The sequence below is a fragment of the Vanessa tameamea genome, chromosome 2, assembly GCF_037043105.1.
Source record: "Vanessa tameamea isolate UH-Manoa-2023 chromosome 2, ilVanTame1 primary haplotype, whole genome shotgun sequence".
In the NCBI taxonomy this organism is placed as follows: domain Eukaryota; kingdom Metazoa; phylum Arthropoda; class Insecta; order Lepidoptera; family Nymphalidae; genus Vanessa; species Vanessa tameamea.
In genome coordinates this window covers 12976657-13001600 of record NC_087310.1, presented here as the reverse complement: position 1 = coordinate 13001600, position 24944 = coordinate 12976657, and the positions used below count along the sequence as shown (strand labels likewise).

Here is a 24944-nt window from a genome sequence, read left to right as displayed (position 1 = left end):
AACAGTATGGAGTCACCATACTATCAAACACGCATTCCAAGTACAAACTTTGATTAACAAACTTTTTTACACTTCTGTCCAAATATCATGAACGTGTAAAAACGTACACGAATGTTCTATTATACTGCATGCGCTCAAAAACTACCGCACGTTGAAAATACAAAATGGCTGCTCATTGTATTCTTGCCTTGTTTGCGCGAGCGTTAGAAGTAACAAACTCATCGCATCAAGATCAAGAAGACGAGAAGTATGCGTAGTCTAATATGGAGTTTTTTAAGCAAGGCTATGAAGATTTGTAAGCGGCCTGACGCTGACGGGATTATTTCCGACGACCGTACTGATTGTCATGTCGATTGATGAATTTGTAAATTGGCGAATTTTGAAGGAGTATTTGTATTAAAAGAACAATATCAGCGCCTGATCGTATATATATTATTTCTAGGACAAATGGGTCACCCGATGGTAAGTGCTCAATCTCCACAATATTTATTAATAAAAACAATTCCTTCGACGTTAATGTACCGACCACTATTAGATTTACGATGTTTCATACCTTTTCTTGCATTTCCACTGACTCGCCCAACGTTTAAACCAGAACATTGCAATACCTACAAATATAGTCAGCGGAAACTTCTTCCTCTAAACTCATAATGCACGTAATACTGCTTTCTGCTCGTACAGCAGCACTAGAATTGATTACATTTCATTTCTCGTTTTCCAAGGCCACAATCACATTCTGTGTGCTTTTCACGCGTAGTGTACGGCGAACATTCGCCTCCGCACACGCGTCTGGCCTCAGGTGACTGGCGAGGTAAAAGCTTCCCTGGATGTTCCATTAGATCGACCACGTAGTTCGCTCTAAGAAGTCCTGCGGGATAGTTCTCATTGTCATTGAATTCTTCCTTCTGGAATATTATTATGGATAAGGTTAGCAAACGCTAAATTACAAAACGAATAATTAATAGTATAAGGTAAAAAATAAAAACAAAATGTGCGCCTTGAGACGCCCGATAGAAGTAATAACTTAAACTACTTATTTAATTTGGGAGTAACTTTGGTTGTTATTTAAATTTTATCTACCTATATTAATATGATAATGAAAGGAAAGGTCATTTATTTATAAAATCTTTTATGAATTATAAAATATATTTTATTCTTATTTGCAATTCTTGAATTTGTAATCGTACATTAGAATTTTGTGTAAGAATAATGTACCTATTATTAGTAGCCAGAAAGACTGGCGGCGTAACGCGTTACGTAACGATATGGTTTACTCTCCCGTAAGAAGTTATAACTTCAAAAACTTTAGTATGAATATAATAAGATTTAGAGACCCGGAATTAGGTTATTTGAACATCATAAATATAAAGCAAATCAAAAAATGTAATTATTAATAAATCTTCACACACATACATTGTTCTAAACTCTTAAATTACAAATATTAACTGTATCAATTTCTCATTTAATTTTAGAAGCGTTATAAAATCCTTAGCTCAACATTTTAAAACGATTGCATTTATGTTTAATAATTAAGTTTTATAATAAAAATCTAATTATTGTATTGTAGAACCTTCTTAACATTCCGCATCATAATAGAAATGTCATTTGAATGAATAAAAATGGAGTATTCGTTATAGGAGTTAAACATACAGAATCCACCTCCGGCACGGCCACTTCGCACCACGCGTGCGCGCTGCACGCCCGGTGCAGGGAGCACGGCAGCCCCGCTCGGTCCGCCAGCACCTTATACAACAACGCTCGCTCCAGCCGACCTCCACATCGGACGTACCCAATACCGATCACACATGACTTTAACGCTTTCTAGATACAAATATATTAATAGTAATTATTTGAACATTATAAATAATCATAAACTATCCGTCGTCTGCGGCTTCGCTCGCGTTTTAAGTTGTCGCGTTTGTCGCCAGGTATTAGGCGTAATAGAGTAGAGCCTATGTTCTTCGTTGGAGTTCGATTCACACCAGAATAAATCAAATTCGTTGGCCATGAAAGAGCTATAGACAGAGTTAATTTCGCATTTCTATTTTATTGGTAAAATATAAACTAAAACTTTATTTTTAAGAGCAATACCTACCCAAAAGTCTTCTAAAACTACATTTACGATAGAATAAATAAGAAACAATGTAAATTATTTTATAAGATTTCCGTCAAATCCGACAATTACGTTCTTATAGATCCGTGTATACTGTATATATAACAAAGTAGTTTGTACCATAATAAATAATAAAAAATAATCCATTGGTCTCTTACGTTTCACAGCTAAACGAAAACGACTAGCATAATTTTGATTAACTTTGATACAGAACTAGCAACTGCGACTCTTAGCAATGCTATATTTTATGCGCGAACGGATTAATGGCTACGAGCTAGTTACGATAAAATCATTCTCATATTATTTACCATCAAGTCCACTAAATGCAAGTTGACACTGGGCATGGAACAGTCACGTTCCTGAGTCAAACCACTCATTTGCTGCGCCACAAACTCGCCCAGCATCTGAGCTCTTTGCTTTAACGAAGATGAAACTTCATCGCATTTATCTCGATATCTATTAATTTTGACGTAGTATAAAACAATTATATTATCAACAATAAAATTCGACAAAAACACAAAAGATCTATCACTATCCTTTATCAAGATTATTTGAACATCTTACCTCACTTCGTAATGTGCGTCTTCGATTTCGAAGTAATGCAATGATTTTGCGCTAAAAAGTATCATAAACTTAGTAGGTATTAAATAATTTATATAATATAACAACTAATTAAATAAAATAAATAACAGAACTTACGGATCGCCGAACCAAATTCGCAAACGCAGCAAATAGTTTCGAAGATTTGAATCATCGGGCATTAAGGGAAAGTGGAATCGACTCGACGGTGAAACCGTCAGCCTTGACTCTGATAAAGTTTACAAACATTTTAGACAGAGTAGAGGATATAGGTATTTTCTAAATAATAAAATAAATAGTTACAATAAAAATCAAACTTAATGATACAGGACACTACCATTGAGTCGCTTTCATACTAATTACGTTATTTTTTTATTCTTTCACCCGCAGTCAATTTTGAATATGTGTACATATTTAAATTATATTTAACATGACTGTCATGCAGTTTGCCATATATTTCTATTTGAAGGAATCAAATAATTTCTCTATCTGTACAAACTCTCCAATTTTATAAAATAAATAAATATTAAGCGCACTACTCAAGCTTTTGGGCTAATAGTATACCTTAATATTTATTAAAGTCAATCCTAGAATGAGTCGACAGAACCATTGTAAGCGCGGGTACATAGTGTGCAAAAATACCCATGAGCTGCGCGTATGAGGCCCTCGCGGATGGTGATCTAGAGAGGTCAGGCGCGCCAGAAGATCTCTTAAAAATATTTTTTTGGGGTTGAGGGGAGATCGAAACACTGCTTGTTGGGCTCAAGACGGAGCTGTAAAGCAGAGTGTAACTCACGTTGCGATCTCATATCCATGGCAGATGTTTCGTAAGGCTGCTGAAACATACAGAAGAAAACAGGGTCACGATGAGGAGGATGAAGGTTTGAAAGCGCTTGTATGGTAAGAAACATTTTGCCCAAGTGTTTTTGTACGTAGAATCCATCCTGGAATACGTATTTTTTATTATTATTTATAAAACTGCGTAAAAAATATGCAAATGTTAAGTACTTATATCAAAGAAATATCAAGTATTCTTATTATGGATGTTACCTTAGTAAAGTCATTGATATCCAGACGACCCGTGTACGCGAACTTGGCGGATGGGTGATGTCGGAAAATTGATTCCAATGCTGGTTCCCATGCGCTAACAACATATCTCGCTTTTTTGTTTTCTACCATACTACAAACATTTAGAACAAAAAATCACGAAATCAAAAGAATTGTAAATATGAATATAGCATCTATTTATTAACATAAAAAATTCCAACAGAAATAGCAATAAAATATAAAAAAATACAAATCTTGCATTTATAAACTTTTAATTACAAAATGTCGGCGTGCAAATAGGTACAAATTACATAAAAATCTAAGCTGCCGAGCGTGATTAACGCCATATTCGGCAGCGAGAGATGCTAGATTTTCGGCCGCGATGCAGAAACAAGGATAGCGCATCCGCCAAATCGCTAGACCAGGGTAAGTGTCGCCGGGGTTAAGAGTGTTCTCTGTGCCCGAAGAATCCCTCTAGCTTGGAGCCCGCAAGATGTGGTAACCGTTGAGGCGTCACGGTAGCATGCGCAATCGATTCCGTGATGCATCCAGAAGAGACGCAGTAGATACTTCTGATTTTTAGAGGGTATTCCGGTGTAATAGGATGCACCAGGAGTTCTAGGCACCGGCGAGTCTCACATTCCATTTTCGATCATATGAGGGAAACTCTCAAGCGTACACATACATTACCCGTCTTTTAAAAATTTTACACCATATTTAACTACTAACTAATAGAAATATGCTTAGGAATGTCACTAATATATTATAAGAAAAGTGATCTTACTAATGTATAGTGCCCAATTCGAGATAAACATCCGCCCCTTCATCGGTAACACTTGCACAGATAAGCGTGCACAGAGCTGTGCGAAGACCAATGTGTTCTATCCGTAGATTATTCGACACAACCTATAAATAATATTTACTTAAAATAAACATACGTGACTGACTGACATACAATACATAGCTTAAACTGCTGAGTCTAACATGACACTTGACACAGGAATTCCTTATGATACTTACATAAGAGAGCCCTGAGGACGAATTTTTGTATCCCAAAATGTGTATCCCTGTTTCCTATGGGGTAACTCAAAAGGGTCAAAGTTTGTATGTCTAAGTTGGTCATTTTTGAAAGTAAGAAATATTGATATCAGTGTTTAGACTTTTGTTTGAAAGAATAAGATTATTAAAATTTCAATAAATATCGTACTTCCTGTGATTGCTGGAACACTGACAAGGACTTGTAATATTTTTTTTACAGTAAGTATTACAGTAAGTACTACAGTAGCCGGGTAAAGATGGCGTTGACTCATTGATTTTCAAATTATACAAATATTTAATAATTGTGTTACCTCTTCACCTTCTTTTGACGTAAACAAATCCTTTGCAATTTCATCTTTCATGAGTCCGCTTAATACTGCGCAAGTCATTATTTTTAGCCTAATGTCGATACGCTAAAGGAAAACGAAATATACATACATAAATAAATGATAAATAATCTTGGATTTAATATTTGTAAATTTTCGTACAGGATATATGTACGTAGCGTCATTGCGAACAAGGTAATACATGACTTCAAATAATATTAAAATTAAACATTTTTCTTTAATTTGCAATATGTCATTACTTCCTAGAATTTGATTCTTATTAATTTTTAGTTGTGTTAACAAATTAACTGGTTTGATTTCTGGCTAGGAATATTACTTTTTTTATGATAATTGACGCAGATACTTCTTGCCATTCCGCGTAGTTTCGGATTTGGCATTTCTTGCCCAAACAAACTCAACTGACTCACGAGTGTCAATCAACACTAATAAACGGCAATAGAATTATTTTAACGTGGAACGCGCCTTCGTGACTGAATAGGTCTACTCCTTTCAAATTTGCAATAATGACTCATATTTATATACACAACGGTTAATCGCAATAATTACAATGGCTTTTGTATTTTCTATTCTATTAAGTGATATTCATACCTGCAAAATATTAACTAATTCTTGCATGAATTCCGCATTGAGCATAGCGGCAGTGCTTACGTGGTAGTTCTGGAGATTTATATAACATTGCACAGCTAACCGTTGGGCTTCAATGGGAGTGTCTTTGTCTATTTGCATATTAAATAAAAAACAACTATTAAATAATAATAAACAAATATAAAAATTAAGATGAAATTCCTTCATCATGGATTAATATTTGATATGATATATATGATATTGCACATTAAATATTTTAATGTACAAATGTTTGCGCAAATATATAATAGTCACGCTTTGTATATATGTATGTTTTTAACTTCGAAGAAGGATAGTTGCACTGGATGGTGCTAATATAAAATTCCTCGGACCAACTTCTCAATATTCAATAAAGAGCTAAATTACTTAAATAATTAAAATTATCAGAAAACTGATATCTTGACTGATCTTAGCATGCCTATTCACTATATACCATCATATTAAAATATGACGAGGAAAATTATTAATAAATTGTGATACCATATCTATCAAACTATTTTAGTACTGAAAGTCTAATAAATAAATTATCTGAATTACATTTTTTATTTATATTCCGCAAAGATGAAAAAGTTTTCGGTTCGATGACGCTAAACGCAGCTTTCGGTATAATCCGACACAGTTCACCCAAAGCCCGAAGAGCGTTCATTCTTATGTAAAACCAAACAGCTGCATCGTCGCTTAAAATTGCTGAAACAATAAAGGTTTTATATATATGTTAAATAAACTGATTCATACGTTTAGTTGATATAATATACACACGCTACCACATAGCGCTTCAATGATGTTTGTATCGGACATGCGAACAGCTGCCGGCAGCAGCTTTGTCATGTTCGCCACGCCCATAGCTGCGTCAGACAGAAGTTCCACATTCGAACTGAGCAACTGATGGCAGAACACCAGGTCTGTACCCGTTTGATAAAGAGCCTGGGAGTAACAAAGAAAAAATAAGCAAATGGGAACAACGGGGATCTATTTTCAATTGGTTTATAAACAACTGACGTAATATATTATTAACCTACAAGAAAAATAATATCATCCATCTAAAACACAATTTTAACGACATATTTATGAGTCATATGGACATTTTATGAGATCGAGTTATTTTGTGTCTAGACTCTCGAGACTTTTAATTGATGTGGCAATATTTATTTTTCAAATGTCTACAATGGAGGTACACTTTCGGCTTAATGCCTTCGGAGCCTCTTAAAGCCTTTTAATTTTATCACCATCATTAAATATATCCGTTTCTAATAAACTAGTACAAAGTTATCACTCTGCTGAAATGTAGGTATTTTCAAATAGGCGTCTTCCAGACTTGGTTTTTAGCCTACGTATCATTTATGAATTTGATACTAAATTAATCACAAATTGTATGAATGTTAGGTGTGAAATACGGTGTTATAATTTATAAATCATTTAACTAACATCTCTTCCATTAGATGTGAAGGACATCTTAGCAAGAACTCCGAGACAATGTGGTTTCATAGCAGGTAAAGCCATTTCGAGATATGCAAGCAGTCGCAGCATACAGCCCGACTGGTAAAGATGCGTTGCATTCTCCTCAGTCTCGGCGTAGTTTCGTAAAACTCCAAGAACTTGAGTGTGGACGTCACGGAATTCATATGACTGATCAATTAGTAAATATATATTTCAACATCGTTTATTTCATAATATATAAATCATATGTAAAAAATAATATTTTTTTTAATTTTAAAATTAGTATTGTAATAGTAGGTAAAGAGCATTTTGGGACAAAATTATGAGGCATGATTGTGAAATAAGCTTTGTATTGTAAAGTCTAGATGATTTCCTGTTAGACGTTGGGCTTGAAAGTTTTAGGTTTAATTGTTAGAAATTAGTCTATTGATGTTTTGCTCCATAAACTTTATGAATATGCAACATTATTAAAATTTCTGTAGCAATACATTATTTTATTTAACTCACAGAACTCGTAAAAAAAAATTCTGACTAAGCGTAAAGAAAAATTGCACAAAATTTCCACGCAGTTCCAATATATTTTTGAACTATTACAAAATAATATTTAGTTTCACATACTTCCAAAATATCACAAAGATCCAACACTCCTGTAGACGCCCGAAAAGTTTTTTGGACTACTTGGTCCTTGTATCTACAAATTAGCTGGTCTACAGTTTTCAAAGCCGCGTGTTGTATGGCCAGGTACTTGCTCTGCATTAGCGCCAGCAAAGAAGGCCAACTGAATTGCTGATTCTTCGTTACTTCTGAAGCACACATCGGATCTTCAAGCAGATTGCTTAAAGTCTAAAAAGATAACATTAATTTTTTACTACAAAATCAACATATTCAGAAAATTCACATCTTAAAAGTGACCGTGTTAAGTATCTCTAGTCTCTGCAGAGACTATCTTTCTTGACAACACTACTTTGACTTGAATTGTGGCAATCCTTATAATACTGATATCGTGTGCCTTTAACTGTTTCTGCTATAACATCGTTTATGTGGTAGAGCTTTGGACAAGTCCGTCTGGGTAGGTACCACCCACTAAATTCTATAAGCCAGTGTAACTACAGACAGGGACATATCATCTTAGCTCTCAAGGTTAGTGGCGCATTGGCGTTGAAGTAATGTTTAATATGTCTTACAGCGCTAATTTGTATTTGGTGGTCAACCTATACCATCAAATAAAAGGGCTATGTGAATTTTCCAATTAACGTGTATATTTTTAACCTGAAGACAGTTTTTCTGAACGTCGGGATCGAGACTGTTTTTCATACGCGAACACAAACTGTTGAGAATATTTGCAGAAACTAGTTGCTCACAGCCAAGGGGCTCTCTGGTCAGCTCTGACAGCACGAGAGACGCAAACTCGAGCACAAATATGTCTTCCATCTGATGAATAATAGCAACAATAATTGGTAATTTTGTAATGAAAATTTTTGTTGTGAAAATAAAAGATATATGACTAGTATTTAACTATAAGTTTTACAGAAACATAATTATTATTGAACATTAATATTTAAATAAAATTTAAATATCCGATTGTGTCATCAAATAAAAATCTGGTAATGGAAATCAAATTATATAACGTTCTTATAAAATTATAAATTAACCGGAATTTTTGCTCTCCTTGCGCCCTGGGTTAAGACGGGTCTGGTTACTGGTTCGCCTCTATGGGTGTACCGTGATGTTGTATACCTTTCTAAATAAATAATAATCGATGTACGCTACTTGATTTTAAATCTGATCTGGGGATATACCGTACCCGCATATTAGCGCTTTTAAACAAAAAATAACTCTTCAGCTTTATATAATAGTTTAGTATGTTTGTTTACCTTCGCTAGCATAAAAGCTATTTTCCTTAGATTCTGCGGATTGAAGAGTACTTGCTCGGGCCCCTGAGGTAACTGGCATAGCTGAGCCAGTGCTTTGAGAGCAAACCGTTTTATATTCAATTCTGGATGTTCGATATGCGGTAAAATGTATTTTATAGCGTTCAAGTTGAATAATACGTAGCGATTTTGAATCTCTTGAGCAGCGAACTTCGTTATTGCCCGAAGTGTCTGATACAATAAACTTATATTTAACATAAAATATTGATACGCGAATATAAAATGACACGTACTAAGATAATTGTAAATATTGTAATGTAAAATAAAAATAATAAAATAAACGAAATACATTTCGAAAATAGTTTTCAAATAATTGAATTACCATAATTATTTATTTAAGAAAACTACAAATTAAATTATTATTGTCTGTTTTAATCGTTCATATATATATTTTTACCGCATAACCATGTTGTCGTTTTGCTGAGAACGTTGCGACAAATTTAATATTATATTACCTGGCAAAGTATTTCAGATTCAGCTGATTCTAAAAGCAATATTGCAGTATGAGCGCTCTCTGGTGTTAAGTTATATGGGTGGAAGCTATAATCCTTTTTCTCTGCTGATCTATTTTCTCTTTCTTTTTGCAATGGTTTAGCCATGATCTAGATATGACAATGAGATCAATTCTTTATATATTATGCAAACGTTCTTATAATTAACGTAAACGGGTATATAAGACGTATATGATATAAGCTTCGTACGATAACAACCACACTAAATTGATCTGTCACTTTTTTTAATTTTATTTATCAAGCCAGGTGTCATATTAAGTTTCGTTTTTAATATAAATCTTTTTATTTGCAATAAATTTCGTAATATTTTTAGATATTTTAAAGATACTTATTTTTTATTTTTAATAGATATTCCGAATCATTTACATTAAAAGTATAGTTTGACCGTTAAGTTTGTTTGAGGCGAATTCTTTTTTTAAATGAGATAATGTCTTACTTGTAATCAATGTCAAATCCAGTGATTCCATCATCTTTGATCAAAGTTTTACAATTATAATGAACGATCGTTTTGAGATTTTTAGAATAGATTTATCTTAACTTAATGTATAGGCGGAATATATTTTTACGTATCATTGGTTCGTTAGCTAGGAAGTTTAGGAGGTTACAAGAAATATGGATACTGCCTTGGTTTGGAAATGGAAAGTTAGCAGCAATACCACGTTGGGCCCTTGATATTTTCGTCCTGGTTCTGAAATTATTTTGCACGTGTGTTATGGCTGTTGCACGAACCCTTATTCCTGAAAGTATGAAAAGTTTGCATGGAGAAACCATATTGGTAGGTACCTATTATTGACAAATTGTTATAACCAAATGATTATTAATTAATGTTAATTAAAACCAAGTTCTCATTTGTTTTTGTCATTTCTACGTGCAATACGTTATACTGGGTACGAATATTATTTCATGAAATTGAATTAATTTGTAGGTAACAGGCGCAGGTTCCGGTATAGGCAGGGAGCTGGCGATTCAGTTCGCTGAGCTCGGGGCTACAGTCGTGTGTTGGGACAAGGACGCGCGAAGGAACAACGCTGTTGTCGACGAGATTAGAAAAAAAGATGGAGATGTTAGTTTAATAATCATTAATTTGAAGACAATGAACTGTAGAAGCTCATGATTTTTATATTATGTTTATATTCAGATGTATTGCTCCTATGTTTATAATACGTGAATATTTTAACATTTTAACTTTTTTCTTTCTCTTCACTTTATTATTAAGTGCTTAATTTGCAAAATGCAGTGGATGAAAACTTCGTAAGGAAACTTGAATGTGTAGGATGAAAATCCACAACAAACAAATTACAAACCCATTGGAGCAGCGTTGTGGAATAAACTTCGGAACCTTCTCCTCAAACGGAGATCCCAGCACTAAATAAACATGAAACACGTATAGGCTGCTACTAATTTACTTTTTTAATGATCTACGGGAGCCGAATTTAACTCTGCCTTTAGCATACTCTATATCAAATTTAATGTCTATATTAAATGATCATTACAGATTCAATGGTTGGCACAGTAACAGTAAGCAATGTCCGTATTTTCATATTAGAGATTCCGAAATGTATTTTTTTTTATTCTGGCTTTTATTTGTGCCAAGAGGGCAGCCGAAATATTTTTTTGGTTCTAGTGCTTTGGCTACACAGTAGATGTCACAGTACGTGAGCAAGTGGCGTCTACGGCAATTGGCATTCGACGACTAGTAGATGTAACGATGGTTGTCTGCAATGCCGGCGAGCTGACGTTTGCACCACTATTACGTCTTAACCCAGAATATGTTGCAAAGCTTATCGAAGTCAATTTGCTGGGCCATATTTGGGTAACCCATTTTCCATTACGGTACCCTTCACCTAGACTATAGTGACGTAGACTATTATAAATTTATATTTTTTAATCAGTTTATTGTAAGTAACACAATTTCTTACTAATTAAATCTAAAAAACTACTACCTATGTATCTAGTAATAATTCTACTACGTCTACGGTTTTGTTGTTTTCCAAAATAAATATTCCGTTGTAGGTAATTCAGGCGTTTTTACCAAGCATGATAGAACGGCGACATGGGCATATTGTTGCTATCAATTCTAGTGCAGGTCTCATGCCCTATGTAGACATGGTGCCCTATTGTGCTGCCAAATCCGGATTAAGAGGTAACGTGTTTGTACGTACGTACGTAGGTACGTTGTTTTAATTTTGTATACCTACTTCTACTTTTAGATACTTATCCCTATAATATCCAAGAACTATTGTTATATAAAACTATTTTCAATGTATAATAAAGACATATTTTTTATACTTGTTTTAATATTTTAACAATTAAGGTTTCATGGACTCGTTAAGTGAGGAACTCCGTTTAGACACTTGGACAAAGGATGTCTATACCACTTCAGTTTACCTAGGTACTGTTTCCACTGGTCTATATCCGACGCCATCCCATCGCTTTGTGTCGTGGTACTCACAGACATCAGCTAAGGAAGCGGCGAGGATTATAATAGCAGGTATATAATGTTTAGTGACAAACTAAAGGAAAAACATTCGTACATTGCAAATGATTATGTATAAGTTTTACTTCGTGGTTGGACTTTATGCAAGCCCGTCTGGGTAGGTATCACCCATACACTAAATATTCTACCATCAAGGAGCAATTTTAAGTATTATTTGGTTTCGGTTTGAAGGGTATGTGAACTTGTGTAACCACAGGCACTACCACAAGTTCCCAAGGTTGATAACGAATTGGCGATGCAAGGAGTGGTAATTTGGTTAAATGGTTTTTAACGACGCTGTTGTCTACGAGCAATGGTGACATTTGTCCGTCGATAGATCAATTCACCTTAAACCAAGAAAACTAAATCAAAATCAGTACATCCATTTTGGAGCTACAATGCCACAGTCCTGTAACCAGTTAAAGTTTGCATCGACTAAAAAAGTCTTAAATCTTTAGTGATCTCGTGTTTATTGTATAGTGTACTTATGAAGTACAATAACTAGACAAATATTGTGTCAAATTTATTTTTATAGAACGATAACTCATTTTAAAATGATAAGCAGCATGTATCCTAATTAATATTATAAATACTAGTGTAAGTTTACTTTTGCTGTGATTTCTGTTGTACGATCGGTTGAGATCGTGAAATTTGTCATACACTTTGTGTGGGTTACAGAAAAGGTACAAGGGGTACCTAGCACCTGTCCCCTCTACCTCACACGTGGGTGAAGTCGCTGTTGGAAGCTGTTGTTATAATTTTATTGAATGCATTGTTGTTTTCAGGAATAAGAAAAAACAAAAAATGCATTTGTGTGCCTACGTTGATGAAGTTTTTTACTGATCTCTGCAACTTTATGCCGTACAGAATAAGAATCATTTTCACGGACTTCTTTAATTTTGGCCATAGAGGCTGGTTCTGTTTTTGCTAAGAAAAACTCAATTCATTATGTACATACTGTTAGTTCTTTAACGTTTTATTTCATATGTTTTTTTTGTTATATAATATGTTTTCATCAATTATTTCTAAAAGTGCTTACTTAATTTCTTTGATTTTGCGATTTTGTTCTTCTGTAGATGATTTGTTGAGGAATTTAGAATAAATAAATATTGCATGTAATAAAATATATACTTACTGTATAGTTTTTAACTTTATTGTAATTAACATTTTAAAATTATTATATATAAAAAAGAAACATAAAAAATTAAAGCCTTTTTCATAGTTTGATAATCCTTAATTTGTATCAGACACACATACATTGATTAATAATTATAATTAAAATTTTAGCAAAAACAATCAAGTTAATATTTAACAATGTATAGTAAAGTTTACAATATCTAAATTTTCTGCTGCTGAACTATAGTCTCCTCTCCGTTTGAGGATTGTAGTTAATTTCCACCATGCTCCTCTGATGTGCTTTGGTGGCATTTAGCAGATGTTGTCAACACAAATTAAATACACAAGCACATAAAAATTTTGTATTCCTTGCCTGGGTTTCAACCACACCTTTGATTAACATTCAGGTTGTTCCAATCATTGAGCTATTTAGGATCTTTATAAATTGGGCAATCAATATAATCTGATATTAAAATATTTAAAAAACAAATATTTATAGTAGTAGTATTATTAGTAGTAAGCTTCTAAAAATTATGACAGTAAAACCTCTTTTCAATGGACCACCACACAGTTCAGTCAAGTATAAACAGGCATTTATTATTTAGGTGGGCAATATTTTCCACACTTTGTAATTCACTAAGCAAAAACATAATGCAATTTGAAGTGTTTTAATTTATTTTGACTAATTTCAAGGTCATTTTTTTAAAATAATAATTCTAACACAAAAGTAACAACATAATATTAACAGCAAATAATGCTAAGTGCACATATGCTTGCTTAATTCGTAATTGTTAACACTCTGACCACATTTGTCACACATTGCCATTTCGATGTGCTCTATAGCATGTTGATCTCTTGCCTTTATATCTGAAAATCCTCTGTGACATACATGGCACTTGTGACATTTTGGAGCGTGTTGTAATGAATGACGTTGAAGAGTTGCATGTGACGCAAAGCTGCGTCCACATGATTCGCACAGATGTCTCTGAGGGGCTTTGATTTCTGTATGCTTTTGAACATGATTATATATTGTTTTGCGGTCTTGTGATGTGAAGCTGCAGACTTTACATCTAGAAAAAAAAGAATATTGGCATTTTTATAATCAGGTATAGATAAAATTGTTTATAGATTTCCTTTTATCTTACATATTGGTCTAATATTTATAATTTCATTAAAATATTATAATTTTTCATAAGAGTGAAATTGTTTAGATAATTGTTCTTATATTGAAAATAGATAAATAAAAGTCACCTGTATAAGATGTTATCAGGATTACCATGTTGTCCTTTTCTATGATTGGATAATGCCTCATCACCAATGAATGTATGACCACATATGTCACAGACTCGCTCCTCGGACTTCAATACATGTTCCTTAGCATGCTTGTAAAGCTGAAATCTTTCACTGAAAGTCTCCCCGCATTGCTTACAAGAATAAACAAAACCCATTGAAGCTATGTGATCTATTTCACACTTTTTACAATGTGCAATAAGTTTTTCTCCCGTTTCAAACTGTTTCCCGCAATTACAAGTCAAAGGTGTGACCACACTGTGTATAAGGGCATGCTGTCGCATCTTCTGCTTCGAGTCAAATAAAACATTACAGTGGGCACAAGTTCTTAAGGCATTATCACAGATGCTTAAATGATGGGACAGTTTATGTATGCTATCTAATTTAGCTTTACATGCAAAGCAAGAGAAAGATTTGTCTGCATTTTTTATTTGTTTATTGGGTTCTATTTCTTTTGATAATAACTCTTTAACAATTTCTATGTCTGAGTCTAATACATCAATGTCCATGTTTATAGGCTTATTGAGTGAGTCTTTCTTCTTTGGACTCGGTATTTTAGATAATTTATTATTTACTGTTTTGACAGTTTCGGAGCCCTCAGTTCTATCCAACATATTGACTATAGATGGTATGTCTTCCTTACCCAAGTTATTGAGATATTCTTCTATGTTTGCCGTGTTATTGAGGAATTCTAAGAGGGAATCGGAATTGTATTCTGAGTCTGGAAGTGGTTGAATTTGAATTTTCTCTGTCAATTTTTTACTTTTTTCTTGAAGAGAAGATTCCAACCAATCTTGTGAACATCGGGCGTTTAATTGAAAATTGTAAAATTCGTTCAATTGTGATACGCAGGTTTCGCAAATTAACTTAGACAAATTATCATTAACAGCGACATTGATTGGGAGGCAGGATTTGATGTGTAAAAAAATTGTCTGGTCTTCTAATATTGAAACATGCCTAGATTCCGTATCCAAGCAAATACGACAACAGTTTTCTATGTTATCATTCATAGTAAATAAATATTATTAATTGTACGTCTGGAAAATTCTAAAAAAGTACTCCTACTACCGCTAAATAACCTCAAGTTTCGGTGTAGTGTTTTTATAACAATTAAATTAAATTTTTTGTTTATTTAAATGACCTAGTGTTTACAATTTGAATTTGAAATACATTTGACGTCTGACATCGTATGATCGTCATTTCGTCCGTTAATTTTCATTATAACAACTCAAACCAATAATTGCAAAAATATACAATGAAGTAATATTATCAAAAAATATTGCATAGCATACAAAATAATGAATATCAAATGATATATATCTATAATAAAACGTAGTTAACTGGATTCATTCTCAAATTGAAATCAAATACGGTTCATTTATTTTCAGACGTTACAATTTACTGTCAGAGCTTGAAACAAAATTTGACATTTCACAGTTTCAATTTTATATTTTGCGCAAAAGCTACTTATATATTTCTCGTGATTTAATATTTAAGTCGGTTAGTTGGTTACACATATACCAGGTCAATGCACAAAACCACTAATCGGATGTGACTGAAGGGATACAATATCTCGAATAGAGTTCGCTTAATGCAGTAAGATATTAAATACTGTTTTGTTTACAAAGTTTGTTGAATATGTCTACAAAAGAAGAAAATCCTGGTTTGGAGGCCGAAGAATCTCTCCTGTATTCGGCTAGGCATGGAGAAATATCTGTTGTAAAAGCTCTTTTAGAAGCTAACAAGGAAGGAAAATTAAGATTGGACATAAACTGTAAAGGTAATCTTTCGTGTTATAAATAAAACCTAATGCGTATATAGAATACAACAACTAAATAAAGTTAATAATTATCGTGATTACGGTCATATTATTATTACAATGCTTCTATAATAAATGTAATATTTTCTTTAGAAAGACTAGGCTTCATTTAACTATGATAAAATATTTCATTCTGACAAATGTGGAAAAATTAAGCCTATTTTGGATATTTACTATAACTTTTGATTATTTATACCTTATCATAGTTATACAATTGCATTTTATATTTTCTGTTTGTAGTGTGTTTTATCTAATTTAATGGTTGTATGGAATAAAACAATTGAACCTTGAAGTCAAAGCTGAAAGATTTTTAACAGTAGTCTACTATTGAACACACATTTTCAATACAACTCTGCTGAATGCTATGCAAAGAATTAATAACTAAAGAACTCAGCATTTATGTAGTATTTTTGTAAAATATTCTAATAGTTTACTTATGTAAAAGCAAATGTTATAATTACCTAGGTAAAAGCAAAACTAATTTAGGATGGACCCCTCTCCACTTAGCTACATATTTTGGTCATATGGATGTAGTGGAGGTACTGCTGGATGCTGGAGTTGACGTAGATGAGGTCAACGACACTGGTGACACTGCTTTGCACAAGGCATCGTTTATTGGGAACGAGGTCAGGTTTAATCAAGTGTAAACTATTTACCATTGTCTGTTAAATCAATTGTTCCAAATGGTTAAAATAATAACCAAATCATTTTGTTAAAATGAAATTGTTAACTGATTGTGTATTGTGTAAATTGACATCTAATGGATATTGATCAAATAAATTATTGGAATCACTAAATATACTTCATTAATTTTTTTTTAATTAGAAGTATATGTCCCAGTGCTTGGCAAAGGGCATATTTTGAGGATTATGTTTAGAATAAATTCCAATTCCCTGACAACGGGTTTGTGAATATCCAAGTGACAGCAATTCTATCTGACAGATGCAAGTTTACTCATAATACTTTGCTTCCCCAAGAACAAGTTGGTTATAAACCATAAACTATGCTCACATATGAAACATAGTAGTCTGCCCAGGTGTAAATCTGTAAACTTTAGTTAAGATTAATGTTTTCTAGCAACTAGGCTAACTAGATTGTAAAATTAGTCTAGTTAGCCTAGCTAGCCTAGCCAAATATTTAGTAAATTGTAAAATTAGTTTACTAAATATTGTTTTATTTATAGGAGTTAGTGATTCTACTCCTGAATTACAAGGCAGATGTAAATATAATGAATGGGGAAGGTCGAACGGCGGCAGATGTGTGCAAAACCCAGGATGTACAGAGATTGTTGGAGGCAGCTGGCCTTGCAGAGAGGAGAGACAGGGAGAGGAAACTATTGACAGCTGCCAGGGAGGGACGGATTGAAGAAGTACAAGAGTTGGTTAGTATTGACAATTGTTTTTGCTACCTACAAAAGTATGTCTAAACATAGTATGGTTTACAGGAGCAAAATAGAAAATCACATGAAGGTAGATTTAATTCCTATTAATAAAGTTATAATTTGACATAAATTCTGCAATAGTTGTTTAAATAATGTATTAACTTTAAATAATTACAGTTATTTAATCAAATTCTTTGTTCATTCTTAATTTCTTAGCTAAGCGGATCGAGTCCCCCGAACATAAACTGCGCGGACGCGCAGGGCAACACGTGCCTGCACTGCGCCGCCTACCGCGGGCACGCGCGCGTCGCCGTGCTGCTGCTGCAGAACGGCGTCGACACCACGCTCAAGAACAACAACGGTGAGGGCTCGGCGGTCTGTGCGCGGTCTACGACCGAACACGAATTCACGCCTTGCGGCTGCCCGGCCCGCAGGTCAGCTGGCGATCGACCTGGCGCGCGACGGCGACATGCGCGAGGTGCTGAGCGTGCGGCCCGTGCAGCGCCTGCAGCGCACGGCGGCGCGCTTCGAGGGCCCGCTGCTCAAGCGCTCGCGGTTCCTCGGCTGGCGCCCGATGTGGGTCAGTGCTCCCTTTGACTTACACGTTTTGAGTTTGAACATTACATCTATAAACTTTCTGACCATAAAACTTCGTTTGCGACAGTACTTATTGCGAGCTAAGTATAGTATCTTATGCCATTGTCAGTGTCGTTTGACGTAGCTTATACGTTGTTTATGTAAACGTATGTAGCTTAAGATATGATGGAAATAAAATAGACTTAAAGTTGGAGACCAGTAAAGATTATCAAAAGAGTTTTGATGTGAAACGCCTAACGCGGCGGATCCGACGACTATTGGCGTCACATTTCGCCACGCTTTTTGATAGTATAAAACATTTACCGCAACGTTCAGATAAAGTGCCGTGACGCATCGCCAAACGCAAGAAACTGTGCGACTAATAATTTGCTCATTTAAAAAAAAAACTATTTTAGGAAAGCAGACGCGCAAATGGTCCTGGCAGTAAGTCGGTTTTGAAATTAAATATTGGCAACGTAATGTGTATGAACCATTGCTTACATCTCGAATGTGCTAACAAACACTGTAATTTGACTTGCTCATTAAACTTTAAAAGTAATTCCCATTGGTAAAAATTACGTATCGCTAGATCCTAATAACTAAAAATTGTATTATAAACGTCGGTCATAAATTTTCCATTTGATGCGCTATACTGTCATCAGTTTTAACGAGTATTTACGGTTCATTCGTGCAAATCAATAAAAACGATAGACAATATATAGAGTAGAGCGTCATCAGTAGGGTAAATGTATGACGATGCCAGTCATTCAGTGATTCAATAAAATAAAAAAGTAATAACGCTAACTGATGTAAGCGTAACGAATCATTTTTTAAATGTAGTTACCGGTTTTTAGTCCCAATCATCAAACCCACTTCAGTGTAGTTACCGATTCCAACTATGACTTATAGAATAATTGTTCCTCAGGCCGTCCTCCAGCGTGGCGTGCTGCTCTACTACGGCTCGAGAGCGGAAGCGGCTCGAGAGGGCGGTCGCTGGCGGGATCGGAAGTACTTGGACGGGGCGAAGTTCACAGCACCTGACACCGAACCCGCACTCATTGTGATCGCCTACAGCGACGGAGACAACCATCGCCTTGCTGTACCGCAGGGAGGCAACGTCTCCGCTTGTAGACAGGTGCACAATTGCTTGAAATAACGTTATTTATCAAGTACTTAACGTTATTTAACAAGTAATTAATAAAGTATTATGTTCTAGAAACAGGTCGTGATTAATATATCTCTAAAAAAAAATCAATTCTATAACAGTTAACTTCCAACGGTAATCGTACTTCAATACTTTCGATAACAATTCGCCGATATTGAAAGCGCCATTTTAGTTTGACATGTCTATTATTAATACCACAGATTATTAAAGTATCGAGTAATTATAGTCGGTCATTTCAAGGTCATAGTTGTTTATTGGTCTTTGATTAGAATTGACTATATATTTACACATCTTAAAATATAAAATCAATATGGTTTCTAGTCATGGGTAACGGCACTAAAAGAACACATCGCGTATTCCGGACACTACCTGTGGGCCGGCGCCGGACCCGACACCGCTAAAGAGGCCACGGAGGACTTGGAGGACGAGTGCAAGCCGCTGGGTATGGAGTCCGCTGCGCTGACTATATATAAGTCACCTCTTACTGTAATCCTAATACTAATAATCCTATACAATCCTATACTAAATAATTGAGAAAAATACCTTTAAGATCGATTTGATTCAAAGGTGAGTGAACAATTAATATTTTGTATTTAATATTTTAGTCGAGTATTTCCCGGCCATATGAAATGTTGTGTAGGTGTATATTGGTTAGCGGACGAGTATATGGCTAGTATATGACGAGGCGGAGAGACAATGAGCCACCTGATGGTAAGTGGTCACCATCGCCCATAGACAATGGAACTGTAAGAAATATTAACCATTCCTTACATGCACCACTAACCTAGGGAACTAAGATGTTATGTCCCTTGTGCCTTTAGTTACACTGGCTCACTCACCCTTCAAACCCAAACACAACAATACTGAGTACTACTGTTTGGCGGTAGAATATCTGCTGGGTGGGTGGTACCTACCCAGACGAACTTGCACAAAGCCCTACCACCAAGTAAAATTATTGTATAGAATTGTAACTAAAAATCGTAAGACAAAATGAAAACCACACACATTATCTCGAATATATAATCTTTAAGTTGGAGTAAAGAATACAAAGGTTCGTTAATTAATTTAAAAAAAGGTTTTTACTTTAACGCTTTACAATCGAGTCATTGCGATATAAAGAGAAGGACCGTCCGCCGGCGCAGGCTCGATGCAGGACGCGCTGACGGCGGCCACCAACAGCCTGGCGCTGCTCGACACGCAGCTGCGCGAGTGCGGCGCCATCGTGGCCGCGCTCGACCGCAGCGTCACCGTCGGCAACTCGCTGCACCACTCCGCCTGCATGGTGCGCCGCCTCGCCTGCCGCCGATGGCGTTTTACGCGACACACTTACTCATCATTTTCAAACATATACAAATTACACTGTCGTCCTGACCGTTTGAGGCTCTGCATGTTATAGAGCACTGACTGACCGAGCACATGTGTGTGCGCTAGCACTTCCTCATAATCCGATGGGACGGCAACGACGGACGGACGGCAGGCTATATGGTTTTTCTAGTACCGTATCGACATAAAGTCATCCTACATGACAAGAGTGCTCGCAGGAGCCTACTCGAATAAAGTGTATTTCGATTAAACCTGACCGTGGAACTCGAGTAGCTCCCGCCGACCGGGCCGCCCGTGTCGGGGGAGAGTGCGAGTAGAGCGGTGTGTCAGCGCTTCCAGCACGCGTGCGGCTCGGGGCAGGCGGCGCTGGCGGCGCTGCGGCACTGCGCCGCGCTCGTGGCGCAGGCGCGCGACCGGGACTCGCACGCGCTGGCCCGGCAGGTGCGACTCCAATTCTGACAGCTACTTTATAAATTATCGACCTGGCCGACCGACAGAAATTAAATGTCAAATCAAATTCATTTGTTAAATCATTATTCGGAATTCGTTATCCACTCATATGGTGCTCTAGCGCCTCGGAGACCTTTAGAGCCGGTCCTGGCGACTCCACCTTCCCTTGCACGCGAGGGATGCGTCCAACTTTTATCCCAAGTCACGTCATATATCGCCATCGTCACCAAACAACACGGAGAATTATTAAAGCAAAAGATTGTTGTTACGTGATCGGCATGAGGAACCTAACGTTGTGGTTCTCTTTGCCGGTGGTTAAATTTAGTATGAGGTATTGTATGGATCGTACGAAAGGAATTACGAGTATTCCTTACAGTGGAGACGTTTATAAGCGTAGGTGACCATTCACTATTAGGCAGCCTAATTATCGGTCTAAATTTATTTAATTAATAAAGAATGATTTACAAGTACAAATATTTTAAGTGCTAGTAAAACGTAAAATGCGCTCGCAGATAGAGAGGAATAGAGTGCTGGAGGAGGCGCTGGCGGCGCTCGCCCGCACGCACCACGCGCTGGAGATGTCGGTGGCGGAGGAGCTGACCAAGGTTTGTGTAATACTCATTTCCACATTGCGAACAGCCAAGTCACTTTAGTGTGAGATGATATGGAATACTTTCAACTCTAAATATATTTGTATTTCATCACATTAACAGCCTGTAAATTTCCCACTGCTGGGCTAAGGCTTCCTCTCCTCTCCTCTCTCAAGGCAGAGGAGGCCTTAAGAAGAAGATAATGTTTGGAGTATATTCCACCACGCTGCTCCAATGCGGGTTGGTGGAATATACATGTGGCAGAATTTCATTGAAATTAGACACATGCAGCCTCACGACGTTTTCCTTAACCGCCGAGCACTAGATGAATTATAAACACAAACTGGTGCTTGCCTGAGTTTGAACCCAAAATCATCGGTTAAGATGCACGCGTTCTAGCCACTGGGCCATCTCGGCTCATATATTTGTATAGTATTGCCATAAATAAGTTACATTGTGTAAAAATAACCTTGATCACCATATAGGTGGATATATGAACAAAGTATTAAAATTGTTTCTTTATTTACAGAGTAAACGAAAGAAAAAGGTCTCCCAGTCGACGAACGACTCAAAAGAGAATTTCTACGACGTATACGATGGTAAATATTTTCTTAGTGGTAGGGTTTTGTGAAAACCCATCTGGGTAGGTAGTAGGTACCACCCATTCATCTAGACACGCGGTAGCGAGTCAAGCCAAGTTCAAGCAAAGGAACTGTCGAGCAGCACGAACTGCTAAGTCGGAGTTTAGGCTGCATATATTCCCCTAAGTTATAAGAAGAAATTATATTTTATGTAGTTATAAATAATTTTCAGGACTGATCATTGAACTTGGCACCCATTTAGATCTCACTTCTTTTGTCGTTGAAGTCGACAACCAAGGCCTATATCATAATATTGAACTCGGCTCTCATTTAACATATACGTTTTGATGGGATCCTAATCTACCGCTAAGCAGCAATATTATATACCTTAGTATTGCTGTGTTCCGGTGAGTGAGCCAGTGCAATTACAGGCACAAGGGACTTTTCTTCTTAGCTCTCATGATGTAAAGAATAGTTAATATTTCTTACAGCGCTAATGTCTATGGGCGGTGGTGACCACTTACCATCAAGTGGCTCATCTGTCTCTCCGCCTACCTATATCATATATATGTATGTACAATTGTACATATATAGTATATATAACAATTTATATGTGGTGTTTCCGTTTTTATAATCTAATATTTACTTTTAGCTGTTAAAGTGATATTACTTACCATTGTGTTTTATTTTAAACGATGGATATCCTCAATAGTTATTATATTTGCTCAGTATCTGTTAAGCTCTTATATCTTGTACATATCCAAGTCATTATTTAGATTCCGATGACGATACACTGGTTACGGCGGGTCTGTCCAGCCCCCTGGGCGCACTGAGTCCCTGGGGGAGCAGTCCCGACCTCACGAGGAGGACTCCAATCGGCAGCGTCGACGGGGATGGTGAGATCATATGTTGCTGCTGTCGCTTTTTTATGAAGTCTACTATGTTTTATTCTGCAAATATTGTACGAGACACCTTCCGTAGGCGAGAGGACCCCCACGAACGGCGATCGGCTCGAGCTGAGCGGGTGCCTGTCGGCCTCGTCCGAGTCGGCGCACTCGCTGGGCACGCTGGTGTCGCAGGGCGGACACGTGTACCGCAACGCGCGGCCCTACGCGCGCCACGCCCGGCCCAGGTACGCATGGCGGTACGGGGCGAGGGGGGGAGTTTTAAAGCTTCACTTGTTGGGACGTATGAGGCAGTCCGCTCCGGTGACGAGTCAGTGCTGGCATCGGGGAACAGCAGACTTTACCGAGCTCGAGGTGCAACTGCCGTGAAGCGAGGAATAGCCCGACTTGCACTTCCACACGACTCAAACGTCCAGGTACGTGAAATATCCATGCCTCGCCTTGGACTTAGATTTGGTCGCAGGAGCCTTCGAGGAGCAATTCGAGCTCCTAGTCCTAAATCGATGGCACTACTGAGCGTCTGTTTTTGGTCCCGACGGGCACCTGTCGTAGCCAAACTACGCATTATCGGGAATATGGCCAGAAATAAATAGTGAAACGGAATCTTCCATCGTCTCTCATTTTTCTCTTTGCGTGCACTCGGCCTCCCTAGAAGGAGCAGTCCTATGGGAACGTTGTTCAATTGTTCAAGAGGATCAATAATCACGACATTCAATATATGTATTCTATTTAGTTTCAAGACATTCTTGTACATTTCATCAACATCTAAACATATCCATATTAATTTTCTTTAATACTTATTTATGATTTATTCTTATAAAGTCTTAATCGTAGAACAGTTATTATTATTAAACGATGTTTCAGTTTTGTGATTAAAGTTACAAATATGTTCTATTAATTTATTGAAATAATTTTATGTGATATGTTTTTTTTTAACAGTCTTTGTTCAGCCAATAATCTTTGTGTTATCCGTTAAGTTTGTGTGAAATGTTTTTTTTTTTATTTATTTTTATTATTTACTTTAATTTAATTTTGTTTTGTTTCAGTTCGGAGTGGTCGTTATAAATTCAGTCGAAGTACAAATTTTACTTAATAAGATTATTGCATTTAATCAACAAAAGCGCAAATAAATATTTTGACAATGGCAACTGGCCAGCAATTAAAATCCTTTAACGAGTGATATTCGTGCAAAAAAACAATATTATTACTTAATTTACTATTATAAAAATGACTATGTGATACTTTTGTGCTGATAGTCATAACCGCACAGGTTACAACAGATAATCAAATGTCGTATTACTTTAAAAAAAAATAGAATAAGGACGTTAGTGCAAAAAATGGTAATAGTTTATAGTACCAAAAGCGAATGATTAAAGGCAACATTAAAAAATATTTGTCTCAGGAACAAAAAAAAAACAACCTCGGTGTCGATCTAAACAATCAGTACATGTCAATTTATTAAAAAAAAAACATAATTATTTGTAATTGAATAGTAATTTTGATATGCATTTAAAGTTTATAACAGTATTATTTTTATTACAGAGTGATATCTCATTTTGAATGGTCGTATATTTTAAATTTCGTTCATCTAATCTCCATTCAATTACATTCTGAACACCAATGACATTTTAAATCTAGCATCGT

The 24944-nt window shown here is 36.0% G+C and overlaps 4 protein-coding genes across 4 annotated transcripts; 2 read left to right on the top strand and 2 right to left on the bottom strand.

Moving 5' to 3' along the window:
- Positions 1 to 441: 441 nt before the first annotated feature.
- On the bottom strand, positions 442 to 9715 carry LOC113402135 (uncharacterized). The gene is made up of 18 exons (XM_064215531.1): positions 9572 to 9715; positions 9060 to 9287; positions 8455 to 8616; positions 7804 to 8028; positions 7174 to 7374; positions 6513 to 6672; positions 6286 to 6435; positions 5713 to 5840; positions 5089 to 5190; positions 4524 to 4645; positions 3743 to 3872; positions 3489 to 3636; positions 2813 to 2921; positions 2678 to 2728; positions 2422 to 2569; positions 1651 to 1821; positions 599 to 905; positions 442 to 558 (listed from the first exon to the last, which is right to left on the bottom strand). Exons 1-17 carry the CDS (start codon positions 9713 to 9715, stop codon positions 687 to 689), a joined length of 2598 nt encoding a protein of 865 aa, XP_064071601.1. The 3' UTR covers positions 442 to 558; positions 599 to 686.
- A 434-nt stretch (positions 9716 to 10149) lies between these two features.
- LOC113402131 (17-beta-hydroxysteroid dehydrogenase 13-like) lies at positions 10150 to 13069 on the top strand. The gene is made up of 6 exons (XM_026642285.2): positions 10150 to 10403; positions 10554 to 10691; positions 11253 to 11441; positions 11642 to 11771; positions 11943 to 12119; positions 12890 to 13069. The coding sequence occupies exons 1-6, from the start codon at positions 10170 to 10172 to the stop codon at positions 13033 to 13035; spliced, it is 1014 nt and encodes a 337-aa protein (XP_026498070.2). The 5' UTR covers positions 10150 to 10169; the 3' UTR covers positions 13036 to 13069.
- An 805-nt stretch (positions 13070 to 13874) lies between these two features.
- LOC113402127 (gastrula zinc finger protein XlCGF26.1-like) lies at positions 13875 to 15599 on the bottom strand. The gene is made up of 2 exons (XM_026642275.2): positions 14472 to 15599; positions 13875 to 14290 (listed from the first exon to the last, which is right to left on the bottom strand). The coding sequence occupies exons 1-2, from the start codon at positions 15518 to 15520 to the stop codon at positions 13978 to 13980; spliced, it is 1362 nt and encodes a 453-aa protein (XP_026498060.2). The 5' UTR covers positions 15521 to 15599; the 3' UTR covers positions 13875 to 13977.
- Positions 15600 to 15887: 288 nt separating this feature from the next.
- Positions 15888 to 24591, top strand: LOC113402126 (oxysterol-binding protein-related protein 1). Its single transcript, XM_064216337.1, has 14 exons — positions 15888 to 16290; positions 16795 to 16955; positions 17513 to 17710; positions 17927 to 18071; positions 18145 to 18290; positions 19212 to 19421; positions 19773 to 19893; positions 20594 to 20733; positions 21105 to 21215; positions 21737 to 21829; positions 22344 to 22413; positions 23172 to 23291; positions 23377 to 23527; positions 24347 to 24591. The coding sequence occupies exons 1-14, from the start codon at positions 16149 to 16151 to the stop codon at positions 24363 to 24365; spliced, it is 1827 nt and encodes a 608-aa protein (XP_064072407.1). The 5' UTR covers positions 15888 to 16148; the 3' UTR covers positions 24366 to 24591.
- The last annotated feature ends 353 nt before the right edge of the window (positions 24592 to 24944 follow it).

What these genes read in the sequence shown, in the direction of transcription:
- LOC113402135 (XM_064215531.1), bottom strand. Translation starts at nt 9,715, where the DNA reads ATGGCTAAACCATTGCAAAAAGAAAGAGAAAATAGATCAGCAGAGAAA. An exon ending in AATTAGTTAATATTTTGCAG is followed by an intron (nt 5,191 to 5,712) that starts GTATGAATATCA and finishes GTTTTCCTTTAG; the next exon opens with CGTATCGACATTAGGCTAAA. An exon ending in GAATTGGGCACTATACATTA is followed by an intron (nt 3,873 to 4,523) that starts GTAAGATCACTT and finishes AAATGTTTGTAG; the next exon opens with TATGGTAGAAAACAAAAAAG.
- LOC113402131 (XM_026642285.2), top strand. Translation starts at nt 10,170, where the DNA reads ATGTATAGGCGGAATATATTTTTACGTATCATTGGTTCGTTAGCTAGG. An exon ending in TTAGAAAAAAAGATGGAGAT is followed by an intron (nt 10,692 to 11,252) that starts GTTAGTTTAATA and finishes TTTTGGTTCTAG; the next exon opens with TGCTTTGGCTACACAGTAGA. An exon ending in GGCGAGGATTATAATAGCAG is followed by an intron (nt 12,120 to 12,889) that starts GTATATAATGTT and finishes TGTTGTTTTCAG; the next exon opens with GAATAAGAAAAAACAAAAAA.
- LOC113402127 (XM_026642275.2), bottom strand. Translation starts at nt 15,520, where the DNA reads ATGAATGATAACATAGAAAACTGTTGTCGTATTTGCTTGGATACGGAA. An exon ending in CCTGATAACATCTTATACAG is followed by an intron (nt 14,291 to 14,471) that starts GTGACTTTTATT and finishes TTTTTTTTCTAG; the next exon opens with ATGTAAAGTCTGCAGCTTCA.
- LOC113402126 (XM_064216337.1), top strand. Translation starts at nt 16,149, where the DNA reads ATGTCTACAAAAGAAGAAAATCCTGGTTTGGAGGCCGAAGAATCTCTC. An exon ending in ATTGGACATAAACTGTAAAG is followed by an intron (nt 16,291 to 16,794) that starts GTAATCTTTCGT and finishes ATAATTACCTAG; the next exon opens with GTAAAAGCAAAACTAATTTA. An exon ending in TGCACCACTCCGCCTGCATG is followed by an intron (nt 20,734 to 21,104) that starts GTGCGCCGCCTC and finishes GCGGTGTGTCAG; the next exon opens with CGCTTCCAGCACGCGTGCGG.